Raw genomic sequence first — 22,942 nt, forward strand, 5'->3', positions numbered from 1 at the left:
TATTCATGAAGTAATATGGACGTTGTTCCTCTGATGCTTCATTTGGATTTCTGTTGGTGATTATCGTGATGGCTTCAGCCAAGAGCGCTGTCATTAAAGCTGAAAAGATCCAGCACAAGACAGCCTGACAACGACAAAGCAACAAAAAAAAGGAGAAATGCTTTTCTGATGATTAATACCAGAATGAAAAATATAGTTCCATTATAATGGAAATACTTTATCTGATCACAATTTCCTCTTTTGTTGGAGTAAAATACGACGTCCCAACCCCGCTTAACAAAGCAAGAGATGTCAGGCACAGAGGAGAAAACATCTCAACTAAGTGAAGACAGATGTGCTTTATAAGGGAGGTGGTCGAACATGGTAATCCCACAGGTGATAAGAGAAAACCAAAACAGATATTTCAAAAAATTGTCACGTGTGGTGAGAGGCGCTTTTAGAAAGAGAAGCTGCATCAGAATGTGAGATTTCACCGTCTGCTTTGGGGACGCTGAGGTGAGCTGCGGCTGCTTTGATAAGAAGCGATGTGCCCTGCTTGAGGGTCTGCAGATAAAGAGGCGTGTTGGCAGACTGCTTCCGCATGATGAGAGTCAGATGTGGCACAGAAGAGGAAAAGTGAGATGATGGCTGGCTGACAGGAGCTGCAAATCAACGACACAAGTTCCTGAAAAGCTTCTATTGTCACAAGAGCTGTGAGCCCGAGATGACAAGCACAAACACAGGGGCAGAGGCAGTTTTAGGTCTTCAGGGTTGCCTTCTGATAGCTGGATGTAGAGCTTAAAAGAAGTGAATGTGGAAGTGCAAATAAAAACTGCAGTTCCTTGAAAATCTGTATCAGAAACCAGAAATACACCAAGCCAAAAATCAGATTATTACAACATTATCTAGAGAAGGGGGAGCAAATGCTGGGTGTTGAAATGCTGAGCCCTAACCCTAACCGCACCATTCCTATTTATAACCCCTTATGACATCATCAGCTGTGTGGTTTCCATGGTTATGGGGAGCATAGTTACACTTAAGTGACATGCACCAGTCATATTGATAACCTCTGTTTGGAACCCTAACCCTTGCCCCCTAATGATATCATCAGCTTTGTGGTTTCCATGGTGACGGATCATCTCCATTCATTATAATGGGCAAAAAAAAATGGAAAATGCTTGATGTTTTAAAAAGTACAATGGTTAGAAATGTGAAAAGTACAGGCATACTTTTCCTGAACATGCTCAACATTTTGAAATGAAAAAGGTAAAAATCTTTGATAATTTCTTGGAGGAGTGAGGAGCCAAAATGTGTGTGGAAGAATAAGCAGTTTATTAAAGTCACCTGATTTTTATGCGCATTCTCAGCATTCCGAGATAAACATGTTTCCAGCCTGTTTAAAAAAAGAAGAGAAGAGCTCATTGCTCCAAACAGCACACATTTATCAGTAAGAAATGGGGGATGTCATAGACACAACCTCTAAATATGATACAGTTAAGCTTAAATGTTCGTGGTCATTTTCTGGGGAGCATGAACATCAGAAACATACTTCATGCCTAAAGCAGAGCCTTCTCTTTGAAGCAGATGCTGCTCTTTTGCTGTTGGAGGAAGCAACTCACTGTCACTTATAAGGAGGTGAGGTCTGCTTCACCTCCACACACACACACACACACTTACACACAGAAACAGTTCCTGCCTTTCCACTCACACTCACTCAGATCCCATACTGTCGTGCTGGCTAAGTGTTCTGCCTCCACAGTATGGCCGGCTTTCAGCCTGAGCCTCTTTATCCTCGCTGGCCTGGCAGCCTGGATCCTCTCTGCTCTTATCTGCCTCCTCCAAAGATAAGCCAGGATGGGCAAGTGAGCACTAAATGCCCCCTATGGTGATAACCAAGTCTCAGGGAGGCTGCTGGAGAGGACACACAAATACACACTTAGGGACACTATGTTCAGGGCTACAGCATGTTTTAGACCAACGTACAGATGAGATTTTTTTTCCAGCCACTCAGAGTCCATAAATGAATAAAGGAATATTCTGAATACTTAACATTTATAAGTTTCATCTTTAAGAACAAACCTGTTCTACCGCATCCTTCACTTCCTGTTTTATACGCCACAGCGGCCGAGCTCTCATTCAATTTATATGTGCAGGAGATTTTAAGAGCCGCAGAGCTTTCAAGCCAATCTCACGCTCTTCATTAAGCGAATGGAGCTGGCTCAGGTGTGGATCAAGATGAAAACTGAATAATGGAGCTTTGTGATATCATTTCTTCCCTTGCCATCCATAGGACTGTTCTGAAAGATCAAAAGTGAAACCTGTGAGTTTAAAGACAACGATTCAGTGAGGTCAGTCACTGTATCAGATCCAGACACAATGATAATCAATGTCATGTTTTGCTCATAAACTGTTTAAAATATGGACTGAGGATGTTGTCACCCATTGGTTTCTGGGGTTTCAAAGTGACTTTTGCCCCATTTGACTCATTTCTTTTTCAAGTTGAATTAAAAGTAATCAGTTTATTGAAAACAAAGTGAAGTAGTCAGTTCATCAGCTGATCAACAGTTTAAGACCACAGCTCAAAAAATCCTCTCTGAAAAAGCCCAAACGGATCAGAAGCTGTCTGGTGGTTATTGGGCTGCAGTCGGCTCCAGTAACAGCCTTATTTTGGGTCAGGTATTGTCTTGTGTCTTGACAGACAGCCAATCAGACCCTCTGGCTCAGAACTGGTGAAATATTTTGTGGTGTACCTTTGGACTTTTTTGTTCTCTAACCCTCAGGATCTTTGAAGAAAATCAAAATGGCTGTCTTACTGTGTCCAACCTCAGCAGTGATAGCGTGTTGTGAGAGGCCCTGTTTATGCAGCTCAACAATCCGACCACTGTCAAAGAGAGAAAGCTTTTTAGCCTTTACCATCAGGAGGTCATGACAGAGTGAATACATGACAGGAAATCACATTGATCCACATTTTTGTGCAGATTTTGTCTTTTTTTAAAAGCTGTGGTCTCAAACTTTTGATCAGCTGATAAACAGACTTTTTCAGTTAAATTGTTGCTCACTCCATTTTTGTTGTCCTATTTCTTCCTTTTGCATTTCAAGACTCCAAGAGTGAGATCCATGAATGCAAAATATAAATGTTTGCATTTATCAAAAAATGTCAACAGCTTTAGTTGGTTTCACTGTAATAATCAGGATAATGAATAGTGAGTTGGTAATGCAAGTTAGAGCTCCCTTGTGGTGGACTGACCCCCAATTCACACATAAAGCGTTAGATGCGTGCAGATTCACACTGGATGTGTCTCTGGAGCACCACGCAGCGCAGAGCAGCACCCAAAGCAGCTGGATACCCAAGATCACAAGATCACAGGAGAACCACGTGTTCCTGCAGGAATCCCACCCATGAGAACGTACTTGCATGGTAATAAATTAGCATATTAAGCCCACCTGGCCCTCCCAAAACTTTAGCACCTTCAGTTCATGTCTTCTCCGTCCTGTTGGTGTGAAGGGATATGTTGTGTCCTTTAGAATTATAAAGTTTTTCACCTTCAAGATTAAGTTTCTTTGTCCAAAAGCTTAGATTCCCTCTGGATCTGACCTGCTGATGACTTTGGGCATGTGCCGGAGACGTAGTTTTGGTAAACAATGAGATTTATGATAGGGAGCCAGAACCTGGATGAGATTTATTTTGAAATTACTGGATACTCTGATTGTTTTTGTGTCTGACTTCCTGTTTGGTACGATCTCTGCGGTGCTCTTTGGCCAAAATACTCACAGCGAAACAGCTGCGCTCACACGTTGGTGATTGCGGTGCCAGCAGACCGCAACGCATTCTGTGTGAATGAGAGTGTTTTCTAAGTACAGTGCAGTGTGAATTGGGAGTTATACTGATGCAACTAGTTATTAAAGAATGATCTTTTAATTCGCAAAACTTTAAAACAGACAAAAATCAATGAAAAAAGATGAATGTTGGTTCAGAGACTTATCACATTAAACAATGAATTTCAATTTTTATTCAGTTGCTTTTATTCAGCTCACTTCCCTTAACTTCAATCACCTCAGAGTTTCCACGTAATCAATTTTTATCATATCACAGTCTTGAATTTTTAAAGAAAAGCACCAGAGTAAGTGTATTAGACTTTGTGCAGCCAGCATTGTCCAAAAATGCTGATTTATTAGTTAATAAGCTGCTTCCTTTCAGAGTGTCGTTATCAGAGGTCTGAGCGACCTTAGCAGCTCTCGTTGGGTCGAAGCGTGAAGTGTGTCTGATTGCTTTGTGCTGATTCTGGTTTCTGCAGCCATTTGTGTGGAGTGTAGCTCAGGTGAAAAGCCTTATTGAGTGGCGACCTGCTAAATTTAGGCTGCCCTTTCCTGAAAGCTGCGGTTAAGTGTCTCCTCCTAATGTCCTTTTTTTTCTCTTCTATATCATTTCCACCCTTTTTTCCTTCCCTTATTTCCTTGCCTCCTTGTCCTCATATTTGACCCTCTTACATCCATTCTCATGCAGCACAAACGCCATGTCCAGACAACGACCAAGTACGTGGAGCTGATCATTGTTGCTGACAACAGAGAGGTAAGCACGGGCGGCGCGACCTCGACCTTTCTTAAATCCTGCAGGAAAAAGGCGAAAGGGTTGCATGCTTTTCCTGCTCCCTCGCCCCCTTGAGACATAGATAAGATGGCTCTAACATTGCCCTGTTTTCGCCTCTGACGTGTCCACTTACTCATCTGTTCTGCTCCAGCTCCAGCTCTCTGCATACATCATCCCACCACTTGACTCACAAATGAGATTCTTTCATTTTCTGTGCTTTGAATTATCTCAAGCCGTAAGATCTTAAAGACAGCACAAAGAGGAGTTTGTGGTGCTGGGATGAGACGTACATTGTAGGTCAATGTCACATGGATAAATGCTGTGTGTATAGTAAGACAAGGTGGCTGAGGTTATCTCCTTCGCCTAAGCTCCATTGAGGAGCTCTTTGATGATAGCAACCGCAGCAAAAGAGCCACAGGAATTAACATGACAGCTCCAGGACACCCCCCGTGGAGACATCTGTAGTGCTGACACAGTGTTATTAAGTCCCAAATAACGTCTTTGATGATAATAAACATTCAAGAAGGAGGATCACCTCTAGTTCTCCTCGCTTTATTCCCTCTGCTGGTGTTCTTCAGTTTCAGAAGCAGGGCAAGGACATGGAGAAGGTGAAGCAGCGCCTGGCTGAAATCGCCAATTACGTGGACAAGGTAACAATCAAATCAACAGAGGGATTGTCGTATGGGAATGTGATTTATTAGAGGTCACATCGAGCTTGGTGAGACTTAACCGCCCTGTGAGCAGAGGCTGATTGGATTATGAATGGATGATCAATTCTATAACTGGGCAGAGAAATCTTCTGGGGATGTGTAATAAAACACGCAGTGGGTTGTGGAGTCATAAAACAAAAGCAGAAATGATTTATTCATGTAAAAAGTTGCTTGATTAATGACCGGTGATTTATATGAAAGCACTTTTGTAGCAAATTTTTGCTTAATCGGAAATGTACAGTGAAGAGAGTTAGAGAAATTTAAGACCCTTAACCTGAGACCACATCACTCCCCCTCCCCCCCTCCTTTCCTCTCCTCTTCAGTTTTACAGGGCTCTGAATATCCGTGTGGCCCTGGTAGGCCTGGAGGTGTGGAGTGATGTGGACAAGTGTCCCGTCACGCAAGACCCCTTCACCACTTTGCATGAGTTCCTCGACTGGAGGAAGGTCAAGCTGCTGCCTCAGAAGCCGCACGACAACGCCCAGCTCATCAGGTAGATTTTTGTAAATGTAGCAGAGCCTCAAAATGCACAAACTATATAAAACGAATTACTCTCACAGGAACTGTGAGCACAAAATTCAAGAAAAGGACCTGGCAGATTTGGAGTCTCTTTAATATTTCATCCAAACACAATGAAAAATGATATTTTCTGAGCCCGATTTCCTGTCTTTGAGCTACCCTAAAGGTCCCCTGCAGCGAGGATATTTCATAACCTACACACATAACCCGACTTCAGCAAAACAAATTTGATTTCCTGCATAATAAAACATCCAGAGAAGCCGGCTGTGAAAGCCTGCTGTGAGGCTAGAAAAAACTGACAAGTGCTAGCAAAAAACACACCACTCTCAAAAATTTGTTTTTATTGTTATTATAATAATTTTAGTTAAAGGGCAAAGTCTGTAAAGTTCATTATTGAACAAAGGCTTAATATGGAGACAAAAACTTTCTGGTCATTTTTTCTTTCTGTGGAAAGTCAAAGCCTTTTTAGTTGCTGAGAAGGAAATGCTAGCAAAGTATGCTATTGGATGCTAAGAGATGACTGCTAACAGAATAAACACATCTTCAATGTGGACAGAGGGGTTATAATTTAATCATAGAATACTGACAGGAAAACACTTAGAGTCTCAATTTATCAAGAAAATGGTGTTCAGTGAGAGATGCTAGTAGCGCAGTGGCTAACAATGAAAAAATAAATATTTGAGTATATAACAGTGATTTCCAGCATTTCCAGTTAAATTATTCAAGAGAAGGCAGTCTTAACTTATCTGTTTGTGTCTCTTTGCTGGTTACTTTATTACCCAGCAGCTAGTAAAACAAGATGTGTTAGCATTTAGCTAGAACACACACTGGTCCTAATTGCAGCATGGAGGAGCTACCAGCGAGAATTTCAACTATAAGTCTTACAAGGTGATTTAGCAACACTAGAGTTAAGTTAGTAACGGTTGATTTAACTCATGGAAGAGAGTCACAAGTAGATGTTAGCTTGATAGCATCATGTAAAAAATTGTTATCCACCTTTGTGCTGCTTATGGTGCATTCTTTTTGACATCAAAAGGCAAAAACCGTGATTTGCTGTTGGATCTGTCATCTAGAAAGCCCACTGAAGACAGAATTTTGACTGTTAAACTCAGAGAAACCGTAGCTAGCATTAGCTTAAAATCCAAGATAGCTGCTCCTTGCTTCTAAATGAAAGAAGTGTCACTTTTTCTTGTGTCTGTGAGCCTTGTTTGTGGAAACGATTCAATCGCACAGAATTTATTAAATCTATTCTTGGAGATGTTTTTACTACTAGCTAACAGCGCTAACAACAACAGATTAGAATAACAGGGAGAAACAATAGGCTAAACATATTTGACATCTGACTTCCACACTGAATTAAATGCACTATTGAATTTGCTCTATTGCGCTGTTATGAGTGGAAACTTGCTTTTCTTTGACACTTAAAATGTGATAGTTTATGTCTGACTTCTGTTTCTTCCCCTTTTAGCGGGGTCTATTTCCAGGGTACCACCATCGGTATGGCACCAATCATGAGTATGTGCACAGCAGAGCAGTCCGGGGGAATTGTTATGGTACGTAAACCTTAAAAAAAACTTTTTTCCTGCAGAAATATTTTCTTTGCCTTTACATTCCAGAAAAGAGACGAGACTTATTCCATCATTTTCTTCTTCCTGTTTCTCCCCCCACTCCCTCCGTTTCTCGTGTCTGACATAATACGCTCATATTTCTCCCCTGGGTCTTTCCTGTAAGGGTTGAGCTAAGGATTCCACATTTGATATTAGCTTCGAGGCACATACATCATTGAGTCTTTTACCAGGAAAGCCAAGGGCATGCTCGGCACCCGTCGCTTGCAGACATGAGTGGAAGTCTGTGCTTCTTGATGAGGTGCAACAAACGAGTGAATTTAAGGTTGCAGTATGTCATCACAGAAGTGCAACCCTGTACCATGAGCACATGTCGTTTTGTATTAGCAGTACCATGTTATTATTATACCCTCTGTGCGTCTGAGTGCCTGTTTGTCTTGTGGCCTGGCTGCCTGGTTGTGTGGTTTACAGCTAGTCCCCACATGCTTCTTCACTCTTCTCTGACCAGATGGTAAAGTGGGGACTCTGTCATTATGATAGAACTCCACATACACGCATACATCAGGTCAGAGACATAAAAGATTAGTCTCTAACCACAAACTCTTCTGCTGGGCGAATCACGACCCTGGTGTCTCAGTTGTCTGTCTTCGTTTACGGAGTGCCTTTTTGAACTCATTAGCTTCCCCTGTGGGTCTCATTGTTATCTTTCTAGGCTGTTAAATCCTAAACATCCATTCCAGCACCATCTGGGATCTCTGTTTACTGGCACCAAATGCTACATTAATCTCAGTGGCGTGGTGGAGCAGAGCAGACAGTGGCATGACTCAAGCTCTTGAACATTTCTATCCTCCTCACTTAAAGAAGGTGTGAACAGCATCAGACGCACTTGGATCGTAGCAAGTGCAGACAGCTGATGGCCGTTACTTCCAGAAGCCTCCTGCAGAGCAGCACATCTGTGTGAGCTGGACTCGCTCCTGAATAATGCACGGTGACTGGGAGGCTCCAGAGGCCAGATCTCTCTGACGCACAGCTGCGACTCCATGAGATGGTAGACGCTGTTTTTGCAGTTACATTATTTATCCGGCGTCCTCGTGCGTTCATGTTTTACACACCTTGCAGGAAAACTCCTCACCTCACATCAGCCAAGAGCACTTTCCCCTCGGTGTCACTGCATTCTCCTCCTGCCTCCTTTGTTTTCCATCACCATCGCCAAATTGGCTGTGTTTTTCGAGCTATCCTTCGAGGGTTTTTCTCTCTGTCAACCTATTTGCTAGTCGCACTCGGCGCGTGAACACGTCTTAATTTGCGTTGATGAAGCAGCACATCTGGCTCTGTCAAACTGTGCCGAGCAGTTCTGAGGGTGACAGCGTGCGGGCTGCAGTTTCATTTCTCACTCTGGTGCCACACCATCAAGCAGATGAAATGATCTGATTTACCAAAACCCAACAGCACTGTTTCAATCTTGATACTGCACTCACTTGTTTTGAGTAATGCTTTTCCTGCGGGTCCCCTGGGGAACCACAATTTGGCTTACATCAAGTTTTTATTATTTTCTATTTTCTTTGGAGTATGTAGTCGGAGACGGCTGCTTTTAATTAGTTATTGTTTGCTGCAGCAGTTCTGCAAACTGAGCAAATGTTATTATATCTTCTAACATCACGTCTAGCCCAGAAATAACTGGAAGAATCAGTCTCTCTGAGTAAAGAGCTTTTATATTGAATACTCTCCTAATGAAAAGGCACTTTCTGCATGACTGATCATTTTGTAGGACCATTCGGATAACCCCCTCGGCGCTGCGGTGACTCTGGCCCACGAGCTCGGACACAACTTTGGAATGAACCACGACACGCCGGAGAGGGGGTGCGGCTGCAGGGTGACAGTGGATCGCGGAGGCTGCATTATGACTCCCTCCACTGGGTGAGTCATGTTTCCTATCTCCACAATTAAAAATCAAAACATCTTTGACTGAATGAGGAATGTATCATCTCACAGTCTCTCTCATCTCTCGCTTCATTGATTTATTAACTCATTAAACACGTCCAGAATATCTGAAGACATCCCAGATTGTAATCATGTGTAAATATTATTCCACATGCTTTCTGTTTGTAATGAATTGTCTGTCCGGTGGTAAGCAAATAGAGCTGTGGAACTGTTGAGCCGTGGGCTTTAAGGCAGATTCAACAGCTGTACGAATGCTCCGAGGCAATATGACTCATTCTGGATAGGAAGCAAGCAGCTCATGATCGTGCACGGCCAAGACGGCTCAGTAACATGAATCCTGACAGCCTATGGTACAGTAGACTTTAGAAAAGGCAGGAATCTTCTGTATCACTGACACTGGGTAACGTACTGGTTTTTGAGCTAGAATGCAAAAGCTCAAATCTTCTGAAGCAAAGTTAGTGAGTTTTAGACAAAATACGTCATAACTCTTTAAATAAGTCACTTCCACTCGACAGGTAGAGGATTAAATCTTGTTTTGGGATATTAATGTTCTCTGCTAGGGATGCACCGATCTGATCTGATATCCAGTGTAAGTTGCCAGCTTAACAAGTAAGATCGGATAACAGTGAGACAAGTTGTTGAAAAAAACACGCCAAGGTGCCCCCTTTGGAGGCAAAAACCCAATCGAGGGTACCCTCTTTGGAGACAAAACCACATGCTGCAGCTCCAAATCACTAGCCAGACTCTTCTCCTCTGTTGTGCCCAAATGGTGGAATGAAGTTACCTAACTTGTGCACTTAATCTGACCTTTCTCCTCTTTGCTCTCAGGGGTAGAACAAGTCAGTAGGTCTAAGAGTCAGCTCTTACAATTTTTTGGCACTACTTCTGAATGTTGTTGAAGTTTGATATGAACTGTTGCAGCAATTAGTTGTGGTTTGTCGGTGTGTTGATTATTGTAAAAAAATAAAATAAAACTTGCACTTAATGGCAGCCAAATAACTTGTAGCATTGTTGTTGCACTAACAAGGTTTTCCTTCTGTCTAAATTCTTGCTTGTGTTGTACGTCGCTTTGGACAAAAGCGTCTGCTAAATTAAACTGTTAACTATAAACTGTAAAAAATGAGCGCCAAAGTGCTCTCTTGGGAGGCAAAACTGCTTGTTGAAGTGCCCTCTGGGAAGGCAAAATCATGTGCTCAAGTGCCCTCTTGAGAGGCAAAACCGGATGCTAAGGTGCCCACTTGGGAAGCAAAACTACATGCCTTCTTGGGTGGTGAGAGCGTGCTGTATGGGCTTATGTTTTTCTGTTTGTCCCTGCCCTTCAAAAAGTCTGTGAACACTACTGTCAGTGAGAAACAGCCTGTTCATTTGCCAGATCTATTTAACCTAATTCTATGCTCCTCTGTGTTCTCAACGTCAATATGAGTGTATTACATCAACAACCTGTTTTCGTTCGGCCACACCAAAAATTACACAAACATTTGCCAACACACTTACAATCCCATAAAATGATTACACTAACAATTTAAATATGCTTTATGTGATTTTGGATTACATAGTTAGAAAAGACAAAGTTGCCAAAACACAATTCTTAGTCTGATGGTCGTATTATGGGATAGAGAATGTTGAATTAATATTGGTATTAGATGATGAAGGTTTGTGCTGGTTGGATCCCGAAAATCTATATAAATTTCAACCAGATTCAAATTTTCATTTCTCATGCAGTGTTACATGAATGGCTACGTAGATAATCAAAAATAATTAGCAGCAAAGTTATCACAAGTTTCAAACAAGTATAACATCTTATTTTAAGAAGCTTAGTAAGAGAACATGTGTCTTTTTTTGGTGCATTTGCAGTTATTTTTACTCATCACTAGCCCAAATGTTTGGCTTTTAATACATAAAGAAGGTTTATTCCCACAGTTTTCATCCAGTATGACAAGAAGATTGAGTAGTGATATGCTCTGGCTGAAAATGAAAAAATTGCACTGGCCAAGAGTAGCGTTGTCACAGGGTAGATTTAGCATTTAACTACTAATGGCAATAAAAAAAGCTGCTCTCAGTAGATTTTAACGTCTAAAACCTTGTTTCAGACTGAGCAGAGTGAAGGGATATCCTTGATGGAAACACCCCAAAATGCTTCCAACCCAAGGTTTTCGCGGTCTGTGGGAGCCTCAGATTAGTGTTTATGCTGGAAACATCCTTTTGTATTTGGTTTGGAGCGGGCCCATGAACAACATGGTTATACTATTCTTGATTATAGACACATAAAACAGCTCAGATGTAAGAGGGTGATTTATATTTAACTCTGATTGAGGGAAACCCTGGACAAGGACTGTGTCCTAAAATTGGAAACAAGATAAACACATAAAAAGGTCGTAAAAACAGTCGTCTTGATCGTTTTTCCCCTCCCTGTCAGTTCATGTCTCCCCTTTTCTTCACACTCACAGACAGAGTGATTCTATTCTTTGACACACATGCAACTTTAATGCAAGAAAATCTCTCTCCTCTGGTCTGATAAATACTTAAACACTCTGAAATCTGTGTATTATACACTGTGTGGCAAACTTTTTTCTATTCACTGAAAATCACAATCTCAAGTCGTGTGCGGTGTAACAGCGCAGCATTGTAGTTCAAAACAAACACAGAGAAAAACAAAATGCCCATGAATATTAAGTTTTGTGTTATTTTCTCCAGAGGGACTGTTTTATTTTTCCTTCCAGCTGACAAAAGACAGTCCTTGGTTTCAAAATAATCTTCTCTACTCCTCTTAAGTGCTCCAGGTTGCTGTTCTGCTGTTTAATCTAGGATTAAGGAAGCAATACATTTGAATAATGACGTTTAGGAACTCTTTATTCCCTCATTCGGCTTCCTTGGTTAATTCCAGGTCAGCACCAAACACTCCGCCGGAGGCAGTACATCTCCCGTGGGTCCAGCTCAAACCCCACGCAGCTCCACGCTTTAAAATGCCATGTGGCCACACAAATGTGCTCTGTTGCAATCACCTGAATGTTGTTCATCACCCAGCAGCCACAGTTATTTGTTTACAGCATCCACTGCCATGTTTTTCTAGGCAAGCCACCAGCTCTTTTCAAAGCACAATGTGATTATACAGAATGCCTCTTCACAAGGCCGGGACTTGGAGGAGTACAAAAGCCCCAATGATTACCAGCCTCTGCATTCAGTAATTGAAAGTACTTGCAAAACTCGCCCACACTCAGTCAGCGAGGAGCACCCTGTGTTGTTTTATTTCTGTTCTTATTTATCTGTTGCTCAAATGCAGCTCAGGAAACTCTTCGTTGTCACTCTTGTGCACAGATAGAGACACAATGAGCTGTCCCGGCCTCGCTCTGGCTCCAGGAATAGAGTGGAAGAGATAATAAGATCCAGTTTGTTGTTGTTATACTGCATTTCAGGGGGTCACGGGGCGGTGGTTGGGGGTAGTGGAACTACATGCTGTCCCAGTGCCAGCTGCACATCTGCACTGAGCATTGCTTGTTTCCTGCTCACATTGGTCACGGCCAATTGTCGCATCCCCCCTCTCCATCCCTCCATTAGATTTTAATGAGAACAGGCTGGTGTCTGTCATCCTTCGAGGTTTTTTAGGTCTTAAAACACACACAAACATAACAACCAAGCTGCACAGTAAAAGAGTTGTGCCTCTAATAGCTGGGCTCAAGGTGTACGCAGATGATACCTTGATATGTCTTATAGACCCATCTTCACTATGACCACGTGTCTGATGACCGATGACAAGTTATATGCAGATGATTCCATGGTAGATATGCCTAATAGTCTAATTTGTATAAGAAATGTGCATCTTTGATGCTTTTCTCAAGATATTTGCAGATGATACCACAGTTTATGTATACGATTTTTAACGCCCACTTATAGCCAGATTTATGAAAATGGTACCATCATTTGAACAGATGGAGCTATGTTGCAAAGAATTGTGTGTTTGATGGCGTCTCTCCTGATGTTTTGTTGCCTCATTGAGAAATTTTCTCTGGAACTGTGCATCTAATGGCTAGCATCAACACTTATGTAAATGATATTGTGACTTATAGAAGTTGTGGATTAATTTCCCAAATAGTTATGTGTCTAATGAGCAATGAGTCTTATTCTGTGTGCAGATGATACTTTAATCTACATGTTGACAAATTCTCTAAGAATTTCTTGCATTAAAGCTCAGCTTTTATACAGATGACACTAATATTTCTGTCCAATTAAACTACATTGAAAGAATTGTAGATCTGATTGCTTGGCTCAAGATGTATGCAGATGATGCCACAGTTAATGTGCCTTGTAGACCATTTTTTTCAGAAAATTAGTGTCTCATGAAATGATAGCATACTTTATATGCCCTGATGGCCAGTCTCTAGATGTGTGTGGATGATACCACAATTTCAAAATCTACTGAAGCATGAAAAAAAGTTGCAGCGCTTCAATCTACACTTATTATCTCAAGATGAACTCAGACATTTGCCGTCAAATTTAGTCATCCTTGCTGAGATGGACAGAAGGACTCCAGGGTGTGTTATTAGGACGTGGTTCAGCCTCTCATCAGAAAGGCCTTGAGTAAAGTGATGAGTGCAGTGCGTGATCACCTTCAGAAGGAGATTTGATTTATTTCCCCCGTCATGAAATAATCAGGAATCACAGAAAGTGAGTCACAGTCAAAGGCATGCGATGGAAATGTGACCCGTGCCCCACTGAAGAACAGGAACTCTCTGCCATGCCTTGTTTAATTGGGTCCATAGGGAAATCAATGTAAAAAAAAAAAGCTCTTCAGTATCTACAACGTGGGCCAGACTGCCTGGCACCAAAGGCCGTGGCAGATCATATCACCTAATGTCATCGCCTCGAGTGCAGGCTGTACATGAGCAAAGGAAGCCGTAAAATGAATATTAGATGTGTAGTGCAGCACTGTGGTTTTGGATTACTCAGGCAAGTATGAAATATTTGTCAAAGCTAAAGCTGTCTGTCAAGTTTCTTTTCAGCTGTGCAGGGATCCCAACTTAAAAAGGAACAATAAACTGCCCAAAGTAGACTGGACTTCACTCTTTTTATTCTGTTTCAAGGTAAAGAAGTAAGCAGACCAAATACAACAATGTTAGAAAGTCATATAAATCATCAAAGAAGCATGAAGATTCAGCATTTTTAAAGAAAGAAAAATCATCATCAAACCTATGAATTTAAATAAATTAAGTTTAAATACAACTTGTGGTTTGCTTACAAATAACTGAAACTATTTCCTTTAATCTTTGGAAATCCAGAGCTTAACACTAAAATAGGTTTTGCTTTGCTTTAACAGAAGGAATAATCTCAACTATCAAATATTCATTCATTTATGATTCTTTTATGTACTGTTGGTATTTTATCACGTTTCTTTACGGCGTTAAGTAGACAAACATCAAGAACAACGAGAACAAAGGGACGAAGGTGCACGTGCAGAACGCAGGCCGTGCGCGCGACCATGCCACCATCGTCGGGACGTCTACCGAACTACAATTGTTTAGAAGGTCAGGATTCTTACCAGCTGCCTCTTAGGTTTCTGCAGTTTTAAGATGTCTTCACGGCTCCGCTATTTTAGTTTTGAATCTTTCGGGGAACGCTATGTGGCAGACGCACGTCCCTCACCTGTCTCAGGTGCATAATGCGCGAAAGTAGGTCAAACCCTACCAGAAGGAAATCTGCTCTGTCAAGAGACAAAAGATGTCGATTGTTTATCGTTGTAAAACTTTAAATAGTCGCTGTCTCCTCTAGTTAACAGCATTAGGTGACCATTATTATTTTAAGTCCTCATTTATTTGTTTATTTATCTACATAACTGCACGTGATTTTTTTTTATTTTACCGAAACTTACAGAAATTAAAAAAACACACAAACACAAATAAGCTATACTTCTTAGTTATTTCCACTATATTTAGCAAGTTTTAAAGGCTATTTTTTAAATAATTTATTTAACCTCTCATAGTTTGACTTAACACTGTCACAGTCAGGTTTGAATCAGCCTGTGTTCACATTAGTGCCAGATGATCAAGGTCTTTCTGAATGTTCTAAAACAAGAGTAGGGTCAGCCAGTATTTTCACATATATTTTATTTTCTCTGCAAACGGTTTCAGGGAAATGTTTTGGCAGATGCGTCAGCGGAAAGGCCGGCAGATCTGAATCATAGCCTGATCAGTGTTTTATGGCTGAGAAGTTGTGACAAACTAGCTGTGCAGGATGTTCTTTGTGGTCTGTGTGATCCGAACCATAAGGACACAACGGCTGGGAGGAAACAGCCCTGCCCAGCCACGTTTGGGTGAAAGGACTCAGTTGGTTTTAATGTGATACTTTAGCTGAACAGTATTCTAACTGCTGGAGGGAAAGTTTGGATTTATGAATAATAATTGTATGTGTAAATATGACTTTAATCAGTTGGTCGTGGAGCAGTTGAGCAGGAAATGGGTGAACAGCCCGCAGTGCTCTGAAAAGATTTGAATATTATGGAGAAGCTTTTTGATTTCAGAAATCTTTTGTCTAAATTATACTTTCTGTTCCAGTTCTTGATGCTACCACAACTATTCCCTTTTTCTTTTTTTCTTTTAAATGCTGGCTCACAGTTGTTGAGGAAGTAAAAATATAGACTCACTAATCTGAATGCTTCTGTCATCTTTCTGATCTGATTTTGATAGAAAGCTAGAGAGCTCCTTTTTGGCATTTGGCACCTGCCGACAACACCAAAATTTCTACCCCTGTAGGGGGTCTGTTGGGTAACTGTCAAACAGAAGATGAGAAACATTAAACCTAAAAATAGCCAACAAACTGATAACACCTTAGTGCCATGGGCTGATCACATCCATGTCACATGGGTGGAGTATGTTGAAGCAGAGGAGTCCCAGAGCATTCTAGAAACCTGTAGAAACTAATATGAAAAACTATGCACTTGGGTGTTTATAAAAACATGTGAAAACCTGATAGCACTGGTTTACTAACTTGGTGCACCAAGCATTGGGTTTGTCAAATGAGCAAAATAGCACATGCAATCCATTTAGCGTGTTTGCCTTCATGAATATGCAGAATACATACAGATCATCAGAACATGCAGTCTTAGTAGATCACCAGCAACACACCCACTAATTGCAATTTCTTAGTTTGTAAACCCAATTTAGCGCTTGTGATTAGGGATCTTAGAAGATCAGGCCCAAATGTATACATTATAATCCAAATCAAAACAACATGAAACTCATAAATACATGTTCAATGTACCATTGGAAATTCCATTTATGTAAAAAAAAGAGTAAAATCATTATTTATACATACATTTGATAAGATAAAAAATAAGGGAGGCCAAATCCAAAAACTTTCACACAGGGTTTTGTCTATGAGCAATAACAAAGATAAATTGATTAAAAGCACATGGTGGTGTACTGAAATGAACATACTTTTTAGAAACTGGTCCCTTTTCTATAGTAAATACTTCTGTCTACTGATCTTAGGGAATATTGTGATTCTTGGAGATGCTGAAGTTCTGATTTTTGAGCTCTATGCCAATATAATCAAAAGCTTGTGAAATGTCCTCTGATTTTGAATTGTCGTATAGTTTCGTCTAATCTGTGTTTAAGTACTTGTTGAAGACTTCTTTACCAACTCTCCACATAAAATGTGGGTCACAGCTCATCGACTCCTACGCCGTAGAAGCAGGGGCTTCTAGCTTTCAACAACCTTGAGCTTGGCACTACAATCACAGAGTGGGGCAGATCATATGGGCCTCTAAGAGATCTGGGAATGATTCGTTATCACCAGACCTCCCACAGATCCATTAGAGCCTTGTTTTGCCATGGCTGCAATTTAGTCCCAGTGATTGCTTTGTGCACTCTATCTATCAACCATCAACTGAAGCACCTCTGGAGCTGAAGAGCCAGCTGTCTAACCCTGACGGTGGGGGAGAGAGCCAGCAAAGAACGCAGAACTGATCTGAAACTGGAGCACAGCAGAGGGGAAAAAAAGAGAGCATGGAGAGACGATCATTGCTCATCCTTTGTGAAGCCAGAACCAGATGAGAACAAGCCCAAAGGTCACAAAGTCACACTGGGTCTCTTCTTTTGAGGTGGTGGCCCAGACTCCCATGGGGTAAGTGGTTGTCTGGAGTATGTTTAGTTTGCCATGAGCCCCAGATGTGCCCACTGTGGCTGGCCCTGGCTGTGTCGTAGCCTCGGGGAGTGCAGCTGCTGAATGCCATCCACTGTAACTCATGGATGCCTCTGCCTTTCCACAGCCATTATTCTTCCTCCCAAGACCAGGCCGTTGGAGGGTAGACCAATTATTTCTGTATTGCCTCTCATAAAGAACAGCTGTATCCTGAGCCACACATGTATCTTCAGTTGTAAAAAAAAAAAGGAAACACAGGGATGTTGGTGTTTGTCATGGATTGCACGGGCTGGTAACCAAAGATCAGGGCTGAGTTCATGGAAATTGAATAAATGCAGCAACTTGAGTGAGCAATTTTGGCTCTGGCTTTGGGGGCAAAGAGGAAATCAACAACAGCAGTTGCTAAGCAAGCGGACCGCCTGTTGAACAGCAGCCTTGACAGCTGTTCATCATCGCAAGATCTTTAGGGGTGCCGAGAGAGAAGGAGGGGAGCAGTAATGGCTGTTATTACAGCTTTTCCTTATTGCTGTTTCCGTTTTCCATTTCATGTCATTACAAATCCACTCTGATCTTTTGCTTTAATCCAGAGGGATCTGTTAGCTGTACCCCACTTCACCTAACACAACCTTTGGGAGAGTATTGATGTAAGAGAGCTGTGGGGTATGTGTTTTGGGGGAAGGTGGGGGGGTCAGCAGCAGGAGCTGATGTAAGCCGCCCTCTGCACAGGATGGGAAATCAGAGGCAAGCCGTGAATGAGGTCATGTCAAAACATTCACAGAGCACCATGACATGTTTGGGGCTGTTATAGATGTGGAACCCAATCAGAGGGAAACACAGTTTGAAATTCCTCCCAGGAAATGGAAAAAGTCCAGAGAAAGAGTTGGTTATGTAGTTTCTTACGTGATTCAGCCAATGGGTCTGAGTTCATGGCAAGACAAACCGAAAGTCCACCTCAGGTAATCTTTAATCTAATCTAATCTATTGTATATCACTGCATAGAGCCACAGTGTGACCAGTAACCAATCAGCTGCAAGAAGACATGTTTACAGCCCTTTCAGAGCTGTCATTTTCATGTCCATAAACGCCTCATATGATATCCAGCCAGTTTCCCATGCTGTCATTTACAACTCCAATTCTAGGAAAGTTGGCGCGGTGTGTGACATGTTGATAAAAGAGAATGTGGTGGTTTCTGAAAATCATTCAAAGCCTATATGAAACTGAATAATAGTGATAGAGACATCAAATCAAATGTTGAAACTGAAAAATAACAACACTTATTTTAAGATTGATGACAGCAACATGATTTAAAAAAAAGTTTGGGACGATCTGAACAAACTACTGAAAAAATTGGGTAATACTTAAAATCAACACAGTTTCAAACTTGTTTGGTCAATTTGTGGCCTGATGATCCTCTGCGTTCTTTCGAAAGTGTCCCAGTCGTTTCGAAGGTTTTTTGACTATTCAGTGACACCGTAGGCTATTTTTAACGTCACATTTTCACATTTTCTGACACATTTTCTGTAATTTCAGACTATGAGGACATGATAGATTCAGACTTGTGTGTGTGTGTGTGTGTGTGTGTGTGTGTGTGTGTGTGTCTACCTCAAACCCACTGCTCAGGATCAACTGCCTTGCGGAAATTAATGTTCTTCTTTTTAATGTGTGTTTCCAATAAAGCAAGCAGTGTATCAAACTAGACCACTGACATCCTGAAATGCACCTGGAAGCGATCAGGATAATTTTGAGCTCCTTTACCGGCAGGTGAAACACTCCTTGCCCTTGTTTTGTTTTTGGGAGTAGATGGACCCAGTGTTTTCTTTTTCTTTTCTTACATAGTGAAAGAACTACAAAGTCATCGTCCCTGCTTGATAATGCTATTTTTCTCTTACTTCGAACTTTCGCAAGTAATAGAAAATAGATGCATCAGACTCAGTGTGCAAGATGTCTTTGTGTAACCTTTTTTTTTTCTTTCTTTTTTTTTTTTTTTGATTACAAATCCCAAAAAAATCCTAAAATAACAGACTGTAGGCCTGTTGTCCTGCAAGAGTAAAGGATGGATGAGCCAGTTGTCTGTTGTCTGGGAACCATGATGCAAAAATGCTGGCAACTTTTTGGGTCCATTCAAGATGAAAAGACAAAAAAGTGAGACAGTCCCCCCTTGGTTTGACAAGCTAGAACTTAGCATTCTTTTTGGAAACCATGGATGCTGCACCAATGCTGAATAATATAGTTTTCTGAACATGTGCTCTAATTTTGCAGGGAAGGTTTTCACATTTCTGCACGTGTTACAGCACCACAGCTTTTTAAGAGGAGAGTTCAGTTGCTCAACTGGCCTTTCTGCAGTCTCGAGGAATCAAATAGTGATAAAAAAAGGAAAAATCTGGCGCAACATGATCAAAAAAACGTGACAAAGGAGACCCCAAAGTGTTATACTGTTTGAATCTAATATCAGGAAATAACCTGGCAACATTTCAGACTCCAGAAACTGCTCTCCTTGGTTCCAAGATGTTCAGTGCTTCCAAAAGAAGAGGTGATGCAACATGATTGTAAACATGCAAGTGTCCTAACACATCCCATATTACCCATCCCAAAATGTGAGGTTTATGGGATTCAAAATTCATATAAATCTGCTTTTATCAACAGTTTTTTGGCTTTCTTTGTATTTTCAGTTGTAAGTAAATTCATTTTTATTTGAACTTAAGACATTTTGTTTACTCTGGACTATCCTCGCTGCTTAGATCTGGTAATGACTGTGAATTTGACACTTTTACATCATAACATCATTGAAATAAATGCCTAATAATAAAGGTTTACGAGTAATCCGCGTCCACACAGCCCAGGCCATCTGTTGGGTGGGTTGTGCATATTAAAAGAAACATTTGAGGATCCAAGTTGACCTCATGTTGTCTCATACCTCCACTCATCCATGTGCACGAAGACGGGGCCAGATTTAGTGTGAATATTACGTACAGTCTCACTCGCTCTGGCCTTGATAGGCTGGGTTTTATGGTGTGGGTGGAGGTATTAAAAAATCTCATATGGTGCTTTATTATCAAGAGCCGCATTCAGGACATGAGATAAAATCTGCACGTATTCACACAGAAACACACACACTGTCATCGAAGGCACTATATTATCACAGAAAAGCTCAATAAAGCCACATGAGGTCTGCAACAAAGCTCTTGGCAGACAGAGCCCTGGGCGGTGTGCTTTCCCCATGGAGCAGACCACCCCCTCCGTCCGCTCCAAAAACAATATTAAAAACACGCCATCCCCTGTTTCTCCCAAATTTATGGGTGTTGCAATTCTGCAAAGGAAGCACTTTTTGAGTTTTTATAATCCCTTGTCTCATAAAGAATGCCTTATCAGATCTCCCACTCTCTACAGAGAGGAGACACCAGTGCTGTTTGCATGCTGATGGAGCTCTGGAGAGGCTTGAGTAGTTAATTGATTTTGTGATTAGCAGCAATTAGCGCTGATTAAATCAGACCTAAGAGGACCCCTGCAGAAAATGGGGAGACTTGATTGTCCTTTTCCTCCTTGTGTCACTCAAACATGTCTCTTCCTGACGCAGGTATCCTTTCCCGACCGTGTTCAGCAGCTGCAGCAAGAAGGACCTGACAGCCAGTTTCGAGAAAGGCGTCGGGATGTGTCTCTTCAACATGCCTGAAGTCAAGGTGCTGTACGGCGGGCAGAAATGTGGCAACGGCTATGTGGAAGAAGGAGAGGAGTGTGACTGTGGGGAACTTGAGGTGAGGGTGCAACAAATCACAGCAAACAGAATGTTTATGTCTGAAGAGTTTTTGTTTTATGCCCCTTTGGAAAAAAAATGAATCTCTTCCACTCCTTTTTCCCATAAATTGCTAGTTGCTGAAGTGCTGGGAGAGGTTCAGTTACCTTCCTGACAGACACATGGCACAAACTCACATTTCCTACAGTGAAAACAAACTCACTTTCAAAAGCCAGCGATGCAGCGCTCTCGTAATGCAAACACTGTCTGTAGAAAGTGAGCTTAGAGATGATGAGAGCGTGGATTTGCTCTCTGTGCGCTGTGGAGGTGTTAGCCCCCTGTCGACGGCTGAATAATTGAAATCAATCTGGGTGAGGGCTCACATACGGTGTGATGAAGGCACACTGTGTTTTCCACAGCGACTAAAACATGATGAAACAGTCAACCATGATGCAACTGGCAATCAGCAGAGACAGGCTGACAGTACCAGGAAATATGAAAGATTTCTTGTGATGTGTTGGATTCTTTAGAGTTACATAACCGCCAACAAGAATGAATGCCTTGTTGTCTTTCATGATTGGTTTACACCTTAATGCTCAGCGGGTTTTCTCTGAGCCGCTCAGGCTTCATCCAGGGTCAGGCTGAAAATGGCCTTGTCCTTAAAAACAAAGAACCAGCCTAATCCTGACAGACCCCGGCCAGAAGCGATAATAAAGCTCTCCACAGAGCCATGCGGCCTCGCGCCAGCCCAGGCCAGATCAGAGTGCTCAGACGGCACCTCTCCTCCACCATTAAAAAGCCTCATTAAAAAGCCTAGGTCCCAGTCCGCACAATCACAGGCTACTTCTTTTCAGCGCCACTCCTCCGCCTTCCCTCTGGCTCAGGGGACCATGGGAAAGGCCCTTAATGGTTTTCAGGCAGAGACAAGTTCTGGAAGGCCCATCATGTCAGCTGTGTCCCCTGCCAGCTCCATCCATCTACTTCCTCCCAGCCTTCGCTCGCACTCGGTTGTAGGGTCTCTTCAGAGAGCTGCTTAATAGCAGAAAGGGAGAGCAAGCCGACCCTGGAGGGCCCTTTCGGCTCGGCTCTGTGTGAGATCATACATGCACAAGCACACCTTCCACACGTCTTCGCCTCGCCTCGATTGAATCTGTATCAGAAGGCTGTGGATTGGTGTGGGACACGGTTCATGATAAAAGCTAACATGAAACAGATGGGCCTCCGTGCTGAGATGGGGAAGGTATGTCGTGGACTGTGTCTCTCTTTTACTCTGCACTGCCAGAATGGCCTTTCAAAAATGTTTTAACATCTTTTTTGCAGATGAGTCAAATTATATTCCATAAAGAAATATTTATGACAAGAGTGTGTTGGAGAAACAAAGCAGCGTTTTTAAAGCCCTGACTGGCTGGAAGGTTTTGCAAGATTTTTTGTGCAATGTCAGACTGTTACACCAAACAGCAGGGGTGTGTCCAGAGAATTCATCAGGGGTGGCTTGTCCCCCTCTTGGCCATGTGCTCCTGAAACAACCTAAACTATGATTCGCTACTGGTCCTATGAATTTAAGACTCAAAATAGCACATAAAGAAAACAAATTGGAGTTTTGTAGATGATCCCCACTGTGCAAAGATATGTTCAAAGGATGTCCTTTCAGCATCATTTCTGGACGTCTTATTTTGGTCTCCTGAAGGTGCAGACTGTTACTTCAGATGATGTCTTTTCCCAGCATCTGCTGAATGTCCATTTATGAAGTCCACAGTTCCTTTGTGTAAGTGCCACC

At 41.9% G+C, this 22,942-nt stretch overlaps 1 protein-coding gene across 1 annotated transcript in view; it reads left to right on the top strand.

Annotated features, from left to right (window-relative positions):
* adam12a (ADAM metallopeptidase domain 12a) overlaps nt 1-22,942 on the top strand; it is a 108,819-nt gene that overhangs the window by 66,177 nt on the left and 19,700 nt on the right. Inside the window, exons 8-13 of the mRNA XM_074663538.1 lie at nt 4,484-4,549; nt 5,146-5,217; nt 5,601-5,770; nt 7,265-7,349; nt 9,130-9,278; nt 21,010-21,187. Coding sequence (XP_074519639.1) covers nt 4,484-4,549; nt 5,146-5,217; nt 5,601-5,770; nt 7,265-7,349; nt 9,130-9,278; nt 21,010-21,187 — 720 coding nt within the window. The remainder of the gene's footprint in view (nt 1-4,483; nt 4,550-5,145; nt 5,218-5,600; nt 5,771-7,264; nt 7,350-9,129; nt 9,279-21,009; nt 21,188-22,942) is intronic.

Source organism: Halichoeres trimaculatus, unplaced genomic scaffold (assembly GCF_033239565.1).
Source record: "Halichoeres trimaculatus isolate MK-OKI-2021-1 unplaced genomic scaffold, fHalTri1.1 fHalTri1_scaffold_23, whole genome shotgun sequence".
Classification (NCBI taxonomy): Eukaryota; Metazoa; Chordata; class Actinopteri; order Labriformes; family Labridae; genus Halichoeres; species Halichoeres trimaculatus.